The 14,202-nt window shown below is 36.6% G+C and overlaps 2 protein-coding genes across 17 annotated transcripts in view; one reads left to right on the top strand and one right to left on the bottom strand.

Moving 5' to 3' along the window:
- LOC108729984 (ankyrin-3) overlaps nt 1–9,542 on the top strand; it is an 86,921-nt gene extending 77,379 nt beyond the window's left edge. For 13 of the 16 annotated variants that reach the window (XM_018459403.1, XM_018459402.1, XM_018459401.1 and 10 more), the window contains 4 exons: nt 852–920; nt 1,796–3,001; nt 8,479–8,557; nt 8,812–9,542. In XM_018459403.1, the coding sequence (XP_018314905.1) occupies nt 852–920; nt 1,796–3,001; nt 8,479–8,557; nt 8,812–8,941 (1,484 nt within the window). In that variant the 3' untranslated portion in view covers nt 8,942–9,542. Of the gene's footprint in view, nt 1–851; nt 921–1,795; nt 3,002–4,619; nt 4,828–8,478; nt 8,558–8,811 lie in introns of those variants that run through there. The other 3 variants (XM_018459406.1, XM_018459407.1, XM_018459404.1) reach the window with 3 other exon arrangements.
- Nucleotides 9,543–11,480: 1,938 nt separating this feature from the next.
- eIF1A (eukaryotic translation initiation factor 1A) lies at nt 11,481–13,930 on the bottom strand. Its single transcript, XM_018459396.1, has 5 exons — nt 13,638–13,930; nt 13,352–13,435; nt 13,032–13,268; nt 12,742–12,842; nt 11,481–12,498 (listed from the first exon to the last, which is right to left on the bottom strand). Exons 1-5 carry the CDS (start codon nt 13,651–13,653, stop codon nt 12,493–12,495), a joined length of 444 nt encoding a protein of 147 aa, XP_018314898.1. The 5' UTR covers nt 13,654–13,930; the 3' UTR covers nt 11,481–12,492.
- Nucleotides 13,931–14,202: the final 272 nt, after the last annotated feature.

Genomic DNA, 14,202 nt, shown 5'->3' with positions numbered 1-14,202 from the left:
TTTACTAGTTATTCTCGTGACATCAGAGAGCAAAAAAAGAAAAAAATATATATACATATATATACATTCATGCACCTTCGTCAGTCATTAATGAAACCTAACACTCTAATCTTTCAGTCATTTTCAGTCCATTAATTCATCATTTTACAATCCGTAGAACCAATCGACAACATCCGAGACAATCATACTACCGCTTGTTCCTATTATAATTTTCTGTGTATTGTTTTAAATTTTCTTTATGTTTCCATGTGTATCGAATGGGTATATTGTTAATCAAAACCAATTTTACATGAATAAGACGATGTGTTTAATTATATGATTATATGTATTTAAGATGAAATCTAAATCAGGAAGAGTTTGTTATAATATGAAGCTTCAAAGAAACATCTGATTAATATCGAATAGAACAAACGATATACCTATATGTACTACATTTAATTATTTGCTGCAATTATTTTCAGTTACGTCTTAACGATTTTGTTAACATCTATTTAATGCATGATTCCAGGTTTTTTGCGCTATTTTTTAAACGTCTCTTTTACCACGATGGATAATTTTCCTAGTATTACTACTTGAACGCCGGAATCTTATTTTGTCGTCCCAACCGTGTCTCTTTTTTTTTCGTTTGTAGCGTATATAACATATAGAGATCACGTATTTACGATTATGCGGTAATTATGTCTCATTGAAATTAACAGGAATACCACAACTAGCGAAGCATGAACCGAGGTATGCCATGCAGAGAAAAAAAAACATCATCCATCATCTAATCTTTGTTGAATCATTGCTTTCAATGTCGTATTTGCCGATTCCCAATGTAAACTCAATTTTTTTCTCTATGAACTTTTCAGACGTGACCAAAGAGGCTGCACGACGAGCACAAAACTTGGCGGATCAGGCGTACACCTCGACGAAAACAGGTAACGTAAAATCGACTCGAGTAAAATGTAAAAGAATTCACATACGCGGATCATCATCTCCGATCGAAGATCAGTAACGGTAGAAGACTTTGTTTTTTGGTGCCCTCATTTATATTTAGCTTTATCTTCCATAGTTAGCACCTGCCGACGCTTTCACACTAATTGATACTGTGCGCACGTCTTACTAAATAGTTACCGATCTCTTTTTTGTATTGTCGAAGACAAGAAATAGAGTTTTCATTTGCTCGTAAAAACTAATCTATATATAATATATACTCATCGAGTAGTTTAGCCAGTTGTATAGCGTGTCCAGCAAATTGTGATATCGTCATATTGGCGAGAAAGTGATCTCTCTGGGAAAAAAGACAAGCCAAAGAAATATAGTTTAGATTTTACTTTTTTCAATTAATTGTGATCTTAAAAAAAAATTGGAATGTTCTGAATGTTCTCGACGTCTACTTCCATAATGGTACATTTTAGTAAGACTCAGGCGCCACAACCAGACACCGTTTTTTAATGAGTGTATTCTCTTTCGTTTTCAATAAACAGACTAATCCTGGTTGCAATATTGATACTAACTAAAAAAAACTAAATAATTGGGCAGAACCACAATGCACGCGCACACGTCATGCGCGAGATGCATCTCTTCGGGATCGCTTCTCCTATGCCCCACATGCGTGCGTGCGTGCACCAAGCGCGAGTCTTTCGTTAATTAGTGCGTAATGTGCGCGTACACATGCGTATGCAAGGCAGACACGCTCCGAATCTTTCCGGTCTAACTTTGGCAGCTGGGCTAGAGTTAAAATTCTTAGTGTGTATCAATGTGCTTTATGTCCTTGTTCCTGTTCTTGTCCATGTCCTTTTGGATGGGTCAGGGCATGATTCGGCTGAGATTGATGGGACTGTAGAGAGGCATGCTACTTCTGCTCCATCAAAACAACCTGTTCCCGCCCCGCGTCTCTCCACCACCAAGCCGTCTACCAAACCCGAGTTCCATCTGGAACTTAGTGATGCCTCACGAACACATAAAACGGTCGAGCAGCCTTCCAAGCCAACGCTGGAGATGCAGTCACCGAGCAAGAGTAGTCCAAAGAGCAAGATACCTTTTAAAATCGACCCTCACGCGCCTAAATCGAACGACGATCCCGAATCCGTCCCATTAAAGTTCTCGGAAGATCACATCATCGGTCCACAGGCGGTTTCGCGAACCGTCAAATACGTTACTGGGGATACAGATGGGGAGTTGATCAAAGAAACGATAGAGGAGGAAAAAAAAGTACCGAGCGATGCGATCCAGACAGTCAAAATGGACGATCTGACCGAGACTATGATAAGCGACAAAACGGAGATAATTCCCTCCGTAAAGCAAATACGGACAACTACAGTGACCAACGATTCGTCGATCGATCCTACGAAATTGAAGGAGCTTTTGGAGACTGGTGGTATTGTAGAGATGGTGAGGACTGTGACTTTGACGTCAGAGGACAGTACTTTGCAACCTGTAACGCGTGAGGAGGTTGTCAAGAGGATAAACCAAGTCGCTAATACGCTACCCAGCGAGATCTTCGATTTCGGCGACTCTTCTACCACTACGATAAAGACTGACAAATCAGAGTCTGACGATGTCGTGCAGATGGTGCAACGCGTGATGTCGGAGACGTCGGAGATCGAGAAGACCGAAAGGGTGGTGAGAACAATAACTTCCAGCAGTGATGGCGGCGGCTACGGGGACGCGGAGTCCGCTCTAAGAAGCCTTCAGGAACAATTAACGAGATCCGAAATCGGAGAGACCGCCTCTTGGACAGCGGCGAATGAACAGTGGGAGGTGCAGTATTCTCAAGACACATCACCCGGTTCTGGAAATGGCGGCGGTGTTGACACGTTTGCCAGCAACAACAACAATAACAACAACAAGAACGATGGTAGTTCAAGGCACGATATGCACAGCGACACCGATAGTGATGGTTCGCCGCAACCTAGAAGAAGATCTCCGAGCAAGAGGCGTACGTTGGGCAGTTCCAGCGGGTCGGATGTAGCACTGCACGAAGGTGCGGAGCTGTCCCCGTTGGAGGACGACCAAGGTACCGCACTCTCACAGCTAACCTTCTGCATAAGCAATGTACATACCCCTCGAACTTTCCCTCGCTAATCGGTTATCTCCTGGATTATGTGAACGAATGAGCCCGAAAGAAAAGAAAAGATATATTATATTTGTACATAGATTATTACACGTTGAGCCTTAGTGTTGAATCCCTGCTACCTTTGCATGCAACTCCCATGTATTTTCCTGTACTTCCCGCTAGTTGCACGATGAGAAGAATAAATATTGGGTGGTGGAACTTGATCGATGAAGATCATCCTTGGAACGATAAAGTTGATCGATTGAGATCACTCAAATCCTAAAGTTACAGGTATCACAGATGTACAATTGTTCCAGGGATGTAAATTTGGATTTGGAGACAGTCAAAGATCTTTTGTTAGCTCATTTACAATTTGCATTTGAAATTTTCTCTTAGTTTTAATATAGTCTTTTTATTTATTTATGATACTTTGCAGTACATTAAGTACTGTAGATTTTAAAACTTCAAAAAAATCCTTTCTTGAGCTTGAAATAATCGAAAATTTGGAACGTAATTTCGTTAATTTTTAATTACAAGGATCTTTGACTCTCTATTGCTTGAAACTTGAGGTTGCAAAGAACAAAATGGGAATTGTTTGCTTGGGAATTGCATGATCTGTGATGTTTTGCACAAAGATCAATGTCGATGGAGTCGTACGTACCTTTTTACAGAAGGGTAATGACCCGGAAGGAAAAATAAAGTTTGTGAAGTGCAGTCGTACAAATCTGCAGTCATAAAACATGCGGTATATTCTTCTTCGTGCTTCGAGGAATTGTGACATGTACGATTAATGGTGGTCGACTAAGTGTTGCTTCTCGTTTGGGAAACGTTCGATAAAAACATCATTCTTTTTTGTTTTTCCGTTGGTCTTGGCTAAGATGGAGAGAGGTTTGTGATCAGGGGCTTTCTGGGACTAGTATACTTTCATTCGCGATCAGCCACGTTGAACGATCAAACGTATATCTGTCACACATCGGCGCATTGTACATGTATTCGGTGATATGTAATAAGATTTAACGAAGTTACTTTACGTGATTTTGTCGAAATGGCGCTGACGAAATAACAGAGCATTTGTAATGATTGAAAAAAAAATTATATAACGATCACAACAAACATTTAAAAAAATCGTCATGGGATATAAATTTAACGCATATATCTGGTCATTTAATACTAAACAATATGTGAACTAGATCACAGAAGTTTTTCCAAAAATTGCATGAGATTATTTTCGTTACTCATAATATTCAATGAAAATAGTTACGCGATTAAATCTTGAGTTTATCTTTCGAAGCTTCTTAATTTGGTGATAAATTGAAATATCAGGAATATTTTTTGAATCTACGAGAGTTTAATCGTAAGCATACTGTTTAATAATGATAAAATTAATTTATCTCGATTTTGACTTTCGAGATAGAATGTGACTATCCTGTTATTTTCGGCTTTCTCATACTAATTACATGGCGGTGGAGCCATCATTCTATCAATCAGCCAATCAATCAATCAATTAATCAATCAATCAATCAACTGATCATATATTCACATATGCGACCATAATTCATGGCAATTGATAATCTTTAAGTGGCAGAAACACACGGTATGGTACGGTCGATTTGCTCAGGTAATACGATAGAACCGAAGACTAGGATGAAGACATCCGGTAGAGCCAGCTGCGCGTGTTGGACGAGCATAGCTGTCGCTGTGCTGATACTTCTAATAGCACTTATACTTGCTCTGGAGCCACAAATGTTCATCTACACTCTGTCTAACAATGTCCCGAGGCAAACCGGGTACGATTACCCTTCACATTATTTATTTTTTTTATTAAAGAATATATATACCATTTTATAATATTAAACTTTTTTAAAAACCAGGCTTTTACGGTTATCACGATAGAAATCTGAACTGCTAATATCGTTACTCAATATTTTATTTTATTTTCAAAAGTGACACGATTCAAATTTTCCCTGAACAATGCTTGTTGATTTGCTTAAAAAAATGATATAACCAATTATATATCATTCTTACGAGTTCACTTGATTGTGTACTTTTATAAGCGAAGAGATTAAGAAATTCTGAAGTTATAATACACATTAATCAGATGATTGCTTTGAATGCGTCACTTTTGAAGAAAATGTACATAATTCATAGATATCTTTGATTATTGTCATGCAAGGTGTGCTTAGGGCTTGTATCAATATTACATTAAGTATACAATGTTCTATGATGCATAAAACTTTGTCAACAGATATATTTATTCGAATGTGATATTCGTATATAATACTGAAATCTACTTGTACGTTTTTCAAATCACTTGCAATCGCAATGATTTCGAAGTTAGTTTATTTGCGTAACTACTTATAAGGAAGATTTTACTTCGATTGAACGCCAGCGTTGATCTTAACAATTCCGGCGAATAGTGAGGAAGATTGAAAAACGCGCAATCAATGGTATTTATAAAACTGAAGTACCTTCTGTCACACAAAGGAACACTCTTTTGTACCGATATCGATTACGTGTGATAAGTCATCGTTTATCTCGAGAAGGCAGGTAAACTCCCGCGATCGACGAAATTTGTTCCGCAAGCTTTCTTTTTTCTGGAGTACGGCCTGCATGAATATTGACATTGACACTCCCCCGCATGACTGCATCTTTGTATCGTATTTCGTAATCTAAATCTAGCCCGTAGTAGCTGTTTTACTTTTGCGTACTACCCCGTTATCGGGGCACGATGATTTTACCACTCCACTCAATAGAAAGATATGTTTTATACCTACATGCATGTACCTTCGCCGTACCAAAAAGCTCCCACTCTCCTCTCTCTCTTTATTTCTAGTTTTCCGTTTTTATCTTTTTTCTTTTTCTCCCTTTTCCTGTTTCTTTTTTGTTTTACTTTCAAGTATCCTATAGATCACTAATACCCCTCTAGCTCTCTTCTGACAATAAGCAACTCAAGATAAAGCTAAAGTGTAGAGGGACCAACAATCGTGTTTTTTTAGTCACGTTAGGATTGTTAGGCGAATCGTCATGTAAGTAATGTCTAAGCGTATGTATATGTATCGTGTCTATACACGTGTGCAAGCACAAGGTATGCAGCTTGTTTCGGATTCTATCAATATACGGATGAGTACACATATGGCTACATCTCGAAAGGCACCAAAAGTGACAGCAAGTTGCGTTGCACCAATCGATATGCTGCGGCTTTTTAACAAGTCCACCACCGAATCCGACCCTTCCGATCCCGCAGAACTGCAAACGTACGTCGAAAGACAGTGCGAAAGGGACTAAGAACCGATATAACTCCGGCGAGTTTGGATTTCAGCACCATTTCGACGCATCGAAAGGCGGACTCCCCGGAATTACATCAGGTTTCAATCCCCAGATGGAGAACCGAGACAGACGATATTTATGTTTCTTCTTCGCATCCCTTGAGTCTGTAATCGTTCTTCTTATCAGCGGTTTGCTGTTCGAACTGTAAACGTAATAATCATTTCGATGGCGTCATTCAATATCCAAGCGTCGATTAGCGCATGCCACGCGTGCTTTATTGATTCAGTATCCTTGAACATTTGAGTTTCCCAATTCGTCCAATATATTTCTTATTTTGACGTGCCAGACGTGAAGATCGACTTAAGTAAAATGATTTAGCGTCGCTCTGAAGAAGTCACAATCTCCGCGAGAATATACATTAACGTATTTTTCGCATCAGGAATTAATGTATCACCAAATTATTCGCAATAATACACCAGCAACACTTGACCGTTCGTCTAACAATACTAACTAATGTAGTTAGTACGGGCTCCTATGAAATGGCTGCCAAATCTTATGGAGCGTTTTGTGCAAAACTACGGTCAAAACCAAAGGGCGGTAGACTCGCATATGAAAATCGTATCGATATTTGATAACTTCTCTTTTTTAATTTCGGTAACATTGTTTACCAGAGAAAGATGTGTATTTTCGTCGTGCGTACGATAGTGGAAAAATATCTATACAGTGGAGAATCTTTTTGATCTTGTATCTTCAGAGTTATCGTTGCTCCATTTCGAATGCTGTTGAGATCTCGAATTAATAATTCGTTTCTGTTACAATATCATATTTTCAAATTTTATCCAAATAAATATACTATCCGGATTTATTTACCAAATTGTCAAGAAAACACCACTTTCAGTTTTTACCGTAGTATAATCTTTTGTTGTATCGAGAACGTTGAGTATCTACATCTCTTATATACGACTAACTGCTAAATGCTTTGTTCAGCGGCTTTTATCAGCGCTTTACACGAGCTCGCTGCGCGCAGCACAATCGTACTGAGAAGTATTCCGAATATTACTCAGTAATAATATCGTCGTACTTAATTAACTACAGATCAACGAGCGTTTATCTCTAAGCGCTATTACAACGGTGCTGTCTTCCTATGAAACGTAGCTGATTTTTCAAGCGAACCTAAATAGCAGAACGATTACTTATGTACAAAAAGTGAACACAAAGAGTCAATAAATCCTAAGTTTGTCTTATGTTGTAAAATCAAAATTAATTCAGTTCCTTTTTTAATTTTAGCTATATTCCAAATTTCACTGTCAGTGCTGAGACTCTACGGTACGTAACGTAAACTATAAATTTTCACCACTGGCAGTAAATTTGGAACACAGTCTTTGTTAATTAGCATTTTTCCGTTTACATCTAATAGGATTTTATAAAAGTCCTATTACACTTCTTGGTACCAAAAGAAATTGGATCTATATATCAAACTGCTATTTAGGATTATTATGTCAGTAACACAATTACTTTTTATCTTTTCGTACATGAAGCGAGAAATCATTTCGTCGATTGTACCACGATTTATTAGATTCCCTGTGATTAGTCACTATACGTAGTCACTATATTAAATCATAATTGATACATAGGAATTCGGCCGAGTTTGAGATGACTTACAGCTTGTAGCACACGTGTAAAAGTAATTAGCATCACGAGAAAAGAGTAGTAGACACAATAAAAGTTGTACAATTAAGTGTATGTGTATATATATATATACTATATATAAAATATATACATATACACACATCACGCGAGATATAATATTTGCCGTGATCCACGTGCAGAGGGAGATCACACGTGAGGAAAACGGTTGCATATAGTTTGGCTAGTTGGGTGAAAATGCGTTATTATATACATATAACATATATATTATATTATGTATCGTCAAATGTTTAGCGGTGTTGTAATTTTTTTTATATGTGTCTAGTATTTTACCCCCTTGTTTTGGGCATGATGTAAAATTGAAATATATATAAATATATATATGTATATATAAATATATGCATATATATATACGATTCGTAATTGTTTTCTATGTAAAACACGCAGCAGCGAAATAGCAAAATCCGCCGCATCAGTGAAGCGCACAAAGCAGGTGTTTGATTTGTTCTCATTTGTTGTCGCAGAATCTGACTTTTTGCAACATAGCGAGCCATCCTTCATGGAAACGACAACGATCGAGGTGGATCCTGTCACTCAGGAAAGGTACATATGAATTATGATCTTTTTTCTCTTTTTTTAATATATCAAGGACAGATACGTTGATTATTGTCTCTTACAGTGACAAAAACAGATATTTTTTTACTTTTATCTCTCGGTCACGACGCTGTTCGTTTCGAAAATTATTTAACGCTTTTTCCTCGCGCTGTATACAATAATCACAGCTCATGGAAAAATCGAAAAGTTGAAAAAACTTGCGTAAAAATAAATGTAATCTAAAAAAAAATCATCTCTTGCAGTATAACGACAACCACGCGAACGGAAACGAGGACGATATCATCTACAGGAACTGGTGACACGGACGATTTGCGGGAATCGATGCAGAAGATCATGGACACGTTCATGTCGGAGGAGAGGAAGGATCATTAGGAGTAACGTGCATGTTCCACCCTTCGAATTTGCAATAAGGAAAGAAGAAGAAATCGCCGTCGGGTTCTCGACATCGATCCCCTCGTCGATTATTGATCCTTTACCTTTGGAGGGAAGCACTTCGATGGCCCTCGGACTTGGCGTGTCCTTGGGCGTCGAGCGAAGAATTTACGATCACGATAGGATCGGGGGCACATAAAAACGTTCGCTCCTTCGGGGTGCTATCTCTCTCAAACCACACAAAAGCATGCACAATGATTTACTATCACGCTCATGGCCTATGCTTCGAGTTTGCTTGCCTTTCCGTTCCGCTCGGTTGCCTTATCTCTTTGCGTTCGTCGGAATCTCGCAATCGAAGATGAATAATAATGATGACGATAATGATGATGATGATGATGATGATGATGATGATGATGTATTTGCGTATGTCGTTGCTAGTCCGACTAGCCGATTCGCGCTAGTCTTCACTATGCCAACCCGTCCATGTATGTGCTTTTTCGTGTTGTTTGAAGACATTATGCGAAATGGAAGGGAAAGAAAGTATGAAGTGTGGAGACGATGGGGCATGTCGAGAAGAAACGCGAAAAAAGCGAGAACGCAACAAGATAAGATCGAATGAGCGATCTGCTGATATCAGCGATCGTCTAAATCAGAAAGATTCTCGCAAGAATAGTCCGTTTAAGCTTTAGAATGGTTATCTCTCTATCCGCGCGCAATATATCGCTTAATAGATCGGCAATACATATATATATTCTTCATTAACACTTTCGGCAGTGGACATTTGACGAAGTTTCTGAAAACGGGAATAAGGAAATTTCTTATTGTTATTCAATTCAAGTCGCGAGTTCTGGCACAATAAAAAAAAAGGAGCCGTGAGAGATACCGGACCATTGTGCGCACCGGCCGTGTTGATTTGATTAACAGTGAGAAATGTTTTTATGCATCGGAACACATAATGTATAAATTTAACTTGTTTAAAGGATATTTCCTAACAATTTTTAATTGTATATATGATAATTTCTTAGCATAACTTATATATATATTATATATTATATATTATATATTATATTTTTTTTTTCATATATATATATATATATAAATAAGTGTACTATGGATTGTAATAATTGTAAGGCGCTATAACAGGAATATTTTATTTATATAGCGAGTCCCTAAATAAATGTTACATGCTCGTTAATTGTAAGCTCGATGCGGTTATATTGTCAACGTTATCATTCACGTGAACCAATGTAAACTGGAATAACATCTAAAGACTCGTTATAATGTAGGGATTATGTTGTCTAAAATCCGGGCGATGCGAATTCGTTTTAATATCTAAGCCGATGTTAGCTTTCAGTGTACGACACAATTTTAATGAGCGCAAAGAGGAAGGAAGGAAAATCATATAATATATAAATATATTTAAAAGAACAACAAAATTTAAATAAGCTATTCTATTAATGTATAATATATTGAAAGATATGATTATGCTATCTGAAGTTTATAAATTATTATCTATAATGACTGTTATACTACGTTTAATAGACTTGCCTAGAGCCTATCTGACCTAAGGACCAAAGGCACAATCACACACGCGCATCAAAATAAAATAATATGCTCCCATGTATTGTCGTCACATTTGGTACATAATTCATTACGAATACCACGACGCTGGTGCTTCAACGCTATCAACGATGTTTCATGATTTATTTCCCGGGAAAAATATTTTGTACGTATCATTATACAGATATATGTGCAGCTATACGTGGTTATATTACGTACGTGACATAGAAACGATATGTTCTACGTGCAATAGCAATATACTTTGTATTTAATGCTACCGACAAATGTAATACGAAAATATTGTTCTAAACACATGTAATATTTGCACCACTTATCAATGGAGCATTGACGTGCCAGAGTCGAATTAATGCTTTATATCTCACATACTTTTGTACAAGTTAATTTTTGTGGACAACGTAATACGTCAAACAGTCAAGTATATTCCCCCTATACTAATTACATGTCCCTCCTCAATACTATAATGGCATTAAGCTATTACTACAATAGCATTGCATGGCGTCAAGGTATCAAAAAGGAAAGAGACTATAATTTACTATACTATTATGTGATAGAACTATCAGCGGCATAATAAATAAAATGTTGCATCAGAATTACAATGTCCTCTACAATGGAAAGATAAGGAAAGAGGACACCTATCTCATTCTTTCATTTTATATTTGGACATTCGATAAATATCAATCGGTATCTATTTTTATGTGTATATTTTTCTTTCATCTAACTGATCTAATATTTTTTATTGTTTTCAAATATTCTATTCAACATTCTGTTTTCAAATATTCTATCAAATTTTTTTTTTAAAGAAAACTAGTATATTTCGGATATGAACTAAACAGGACAATTTTACGTAAGTATACATTCTTCATATTATAAATCTTTTTTTTATAAAGAGAGATACTGTATAAATCTTCTAGTCGATACGTTACAGGGAAAAGATGTGGGAAAGTAAGTATATATTTTCTTCCATTTACATACGCAATTTTATTTAATGAAAAAAGTCCAAGTTCACAATCAAATTATTGTTCCGCTTTTACATTAGAATCTAAACAATATTACCCAGAATTTTTTTATCGAAATAAAAATGATACAAATAATTAATTTGCACATTTTCGCCTTTGCTAATACCAAATAATATCGAAATGCAACACACACTGTAATCTCCTTTTACGACGAAGAATATGCATTGAACAATTGCACTGATTACATAACAAAACGCATGTCCTAAGAATTAAATGTGGCACGCGTTACGTGTTGTATTGAATAGCTATATTATTAACAACGTATGTGTTAACCGATTGAAACTATAATAAAAGAACGCTAAGACAGGAACGTTACAGAGAACTTATTCCTTCTCATGCGTTTTTTATTAATTTAATATTTAATTTATTAATTTAGCAATTTATACTAGTAGTAGTTCTAAAATCTCATCAAAATTTGACAAGTCTAATTGTACGTTACTTCGCTTCCTGAAAGGTAATTTTTAATGAGAGACATTCAAACATATAAAAAGAGTACTTACTGAGTGATATATAGTGATATTTCATTTTCTGAGTTAATAATAATATATGTATATGTGTATTTCACAAATTGGCAGATAATATATGACGTAAATAAAAAGGAAATATACAAAGAAAAACGATCATATAAAGGTGGCATGCATATTGATTATGTACAAACGTAGATCTCGTTAATCTGACGCGTACGCAAAATTTAACTCAATATGCTAAATATTTGTAATTTCGCTATTTGAAAGAATTTATGCTCCTATAAAAATTTACAAATATTAAAAACAACTATTCAAACTGGAACACGATGTTATCCATAAACAGATGATTTATTTGTAGATACATACAGCGAGATGAGCTACTCGACAGAAGGAAACTTTGACGTTGTGTAATTGTATTTTTGAAATGAATAGATGTCCCCATATACATTCTTGTGATGTACCGTTTTTATTATTAAACTGCGGGTCATCAGATCTGTAAGGAGAATGGTATATCACATGCTGAATGTAACACTATTCAGTTTTTACTACCTATACTAAAAAAATAAAACTAAATATAAAAAAATAAAGAGAAAAATATAGACTAAACTTTTTAATTGCTATTGCATATAAAACAAGTGTAGAAAAGCTAAAAAATTATAATATAAACAAATTATAATATAATATAAACAGATAGAATATACATACAATTTTAAAAAGTAAGTATATAAAAACTTACATTGTCAACATCATCTTCATCATCGTCACTAATTTCATCCCCAAATTCGATGTCTTCATCGAATCCATCTTCCACGAAGGTCACTGTGTCGTTGATACGCACTAAGAGAAAATTTTATGTTAGAAAATATATAAAACAGAAATTTTTTCGATAAAAAATTTTATTTCACAACTTATAAGATAATTTATAAGATTATCAAGATTAAAAATTTAATCAAAAATTCTGCGAGGTCTACTAAACTACACTCCGCAATTTCCATTGCAAAACGTTTGTGCTAGAATACTACTTACCAGTTTCTGGGAATTCGCCGTAAGTCTTCAAGTTACGTGCTTCATCAGACGTGTACTTTAATATAACGTCTGCCTTGGCGTCCTGGTAGTCTCGCAGTCCAATCAGTATGATGTCTCCTTGATTAATCCACACCTTCTTCCGCAGCTTGCCTCGAATGTGGCACAATCGTTTGACCCCATCGAAACACATGGCTTCTAACCTACCGTTGCCCAGCATTTTTGTCACTTGAGCGTATTCTGCGCAAAACAAACATCGAATAAATCATCGACACTCATTCCCGAGAAGACGTCGCGTCATTCGCACCATGTTTCCCTCTCACCTTGTCCATCTTCCTTGAACACCAGCTCTCTCTTTTCAGTCTCGTTCTCATTCTTTCCTCTTCTCCTATTTTTACCTCCCTTTCCTGCGGACAGAGCATAGCTCGCGTGATAATGTTTTCAGCGAGTCTCGCGAAAGGGTGAAAATACTTGAGACTTGAGTCGCCTCGAGGATGACGTTGACGCGAATTAGGTTAAGTTAACTTAACCACATTAGTGAATTCGCAAAATGCGACAATTGAAAATTCGAGGATTCAAGACGCAGGATAGAATCGAGATTGCACTTACCTTTATTCTTTGGCATGATGCTCTAGCACGATTTTTCCGAACGACGAAGATGCAAATAATTCGACGAAAAGCGACAATGCGGAGCAACGCTTCAAAGATCTTCGCGAGTGTGGCAGAGACGGCAGAGTTGTAAAGAGAGAGAGTTGTTACAAAGATGGTCGATTGCGGACTGTAGGATGTCAGCTTAAATGAAACTGCTCTTCGTTTCTTCAGTTTTGATTTCTAGACGATAAATATTCTCGCAATTTTTAATTAACTGATCGGTGGAAGAAAATGGGCACGCAATGAGGAAAAATTTACGGAAAACTTCGATTAACAACAAAGTTGACTCGAGAACCGTATACTTCCGGCTTGCCCAAGGCCCCAAGATTCACGGATGTTACAACACAAATCCCGCAATTTCCAAATCGTTGGATTCGTCCATTCTTCCTGCATTAGACTGTACTAAACTGACTGGAACTATCTAAAGAGAGATCGAGTGATGGAAGCTTCTAGAAGACGAAAATTAGGATTGAAAGGTAAAAAAAGCTTACTTAAATGCCTCTTACATTTCGTTTCCTAGGAG

This window comes from Mycetomoellerius zeteki, unplaced genomic scaffold (assembly GCF_001594055.1).
Source record: "Mycetomoellerius zeteki isolate Tzet28-1 unplaced genomic scaffold, Tzet1.0 scaffold821, whole genome shotgun sequence".
In the NCBI taxonomy this organism is placed as follows: domain Eukaryota; kingdom Metazoa; phylum Arthropoda; class Insecta; order Hymenoptera; family Formicidae; genus Mycetomoellerius; species Mycetomoellerius zeteki.
Note: the sequence above shows the minus strand (reverse complement) of the source record. Positions and strands in the feature narration are given on the sequence as shown.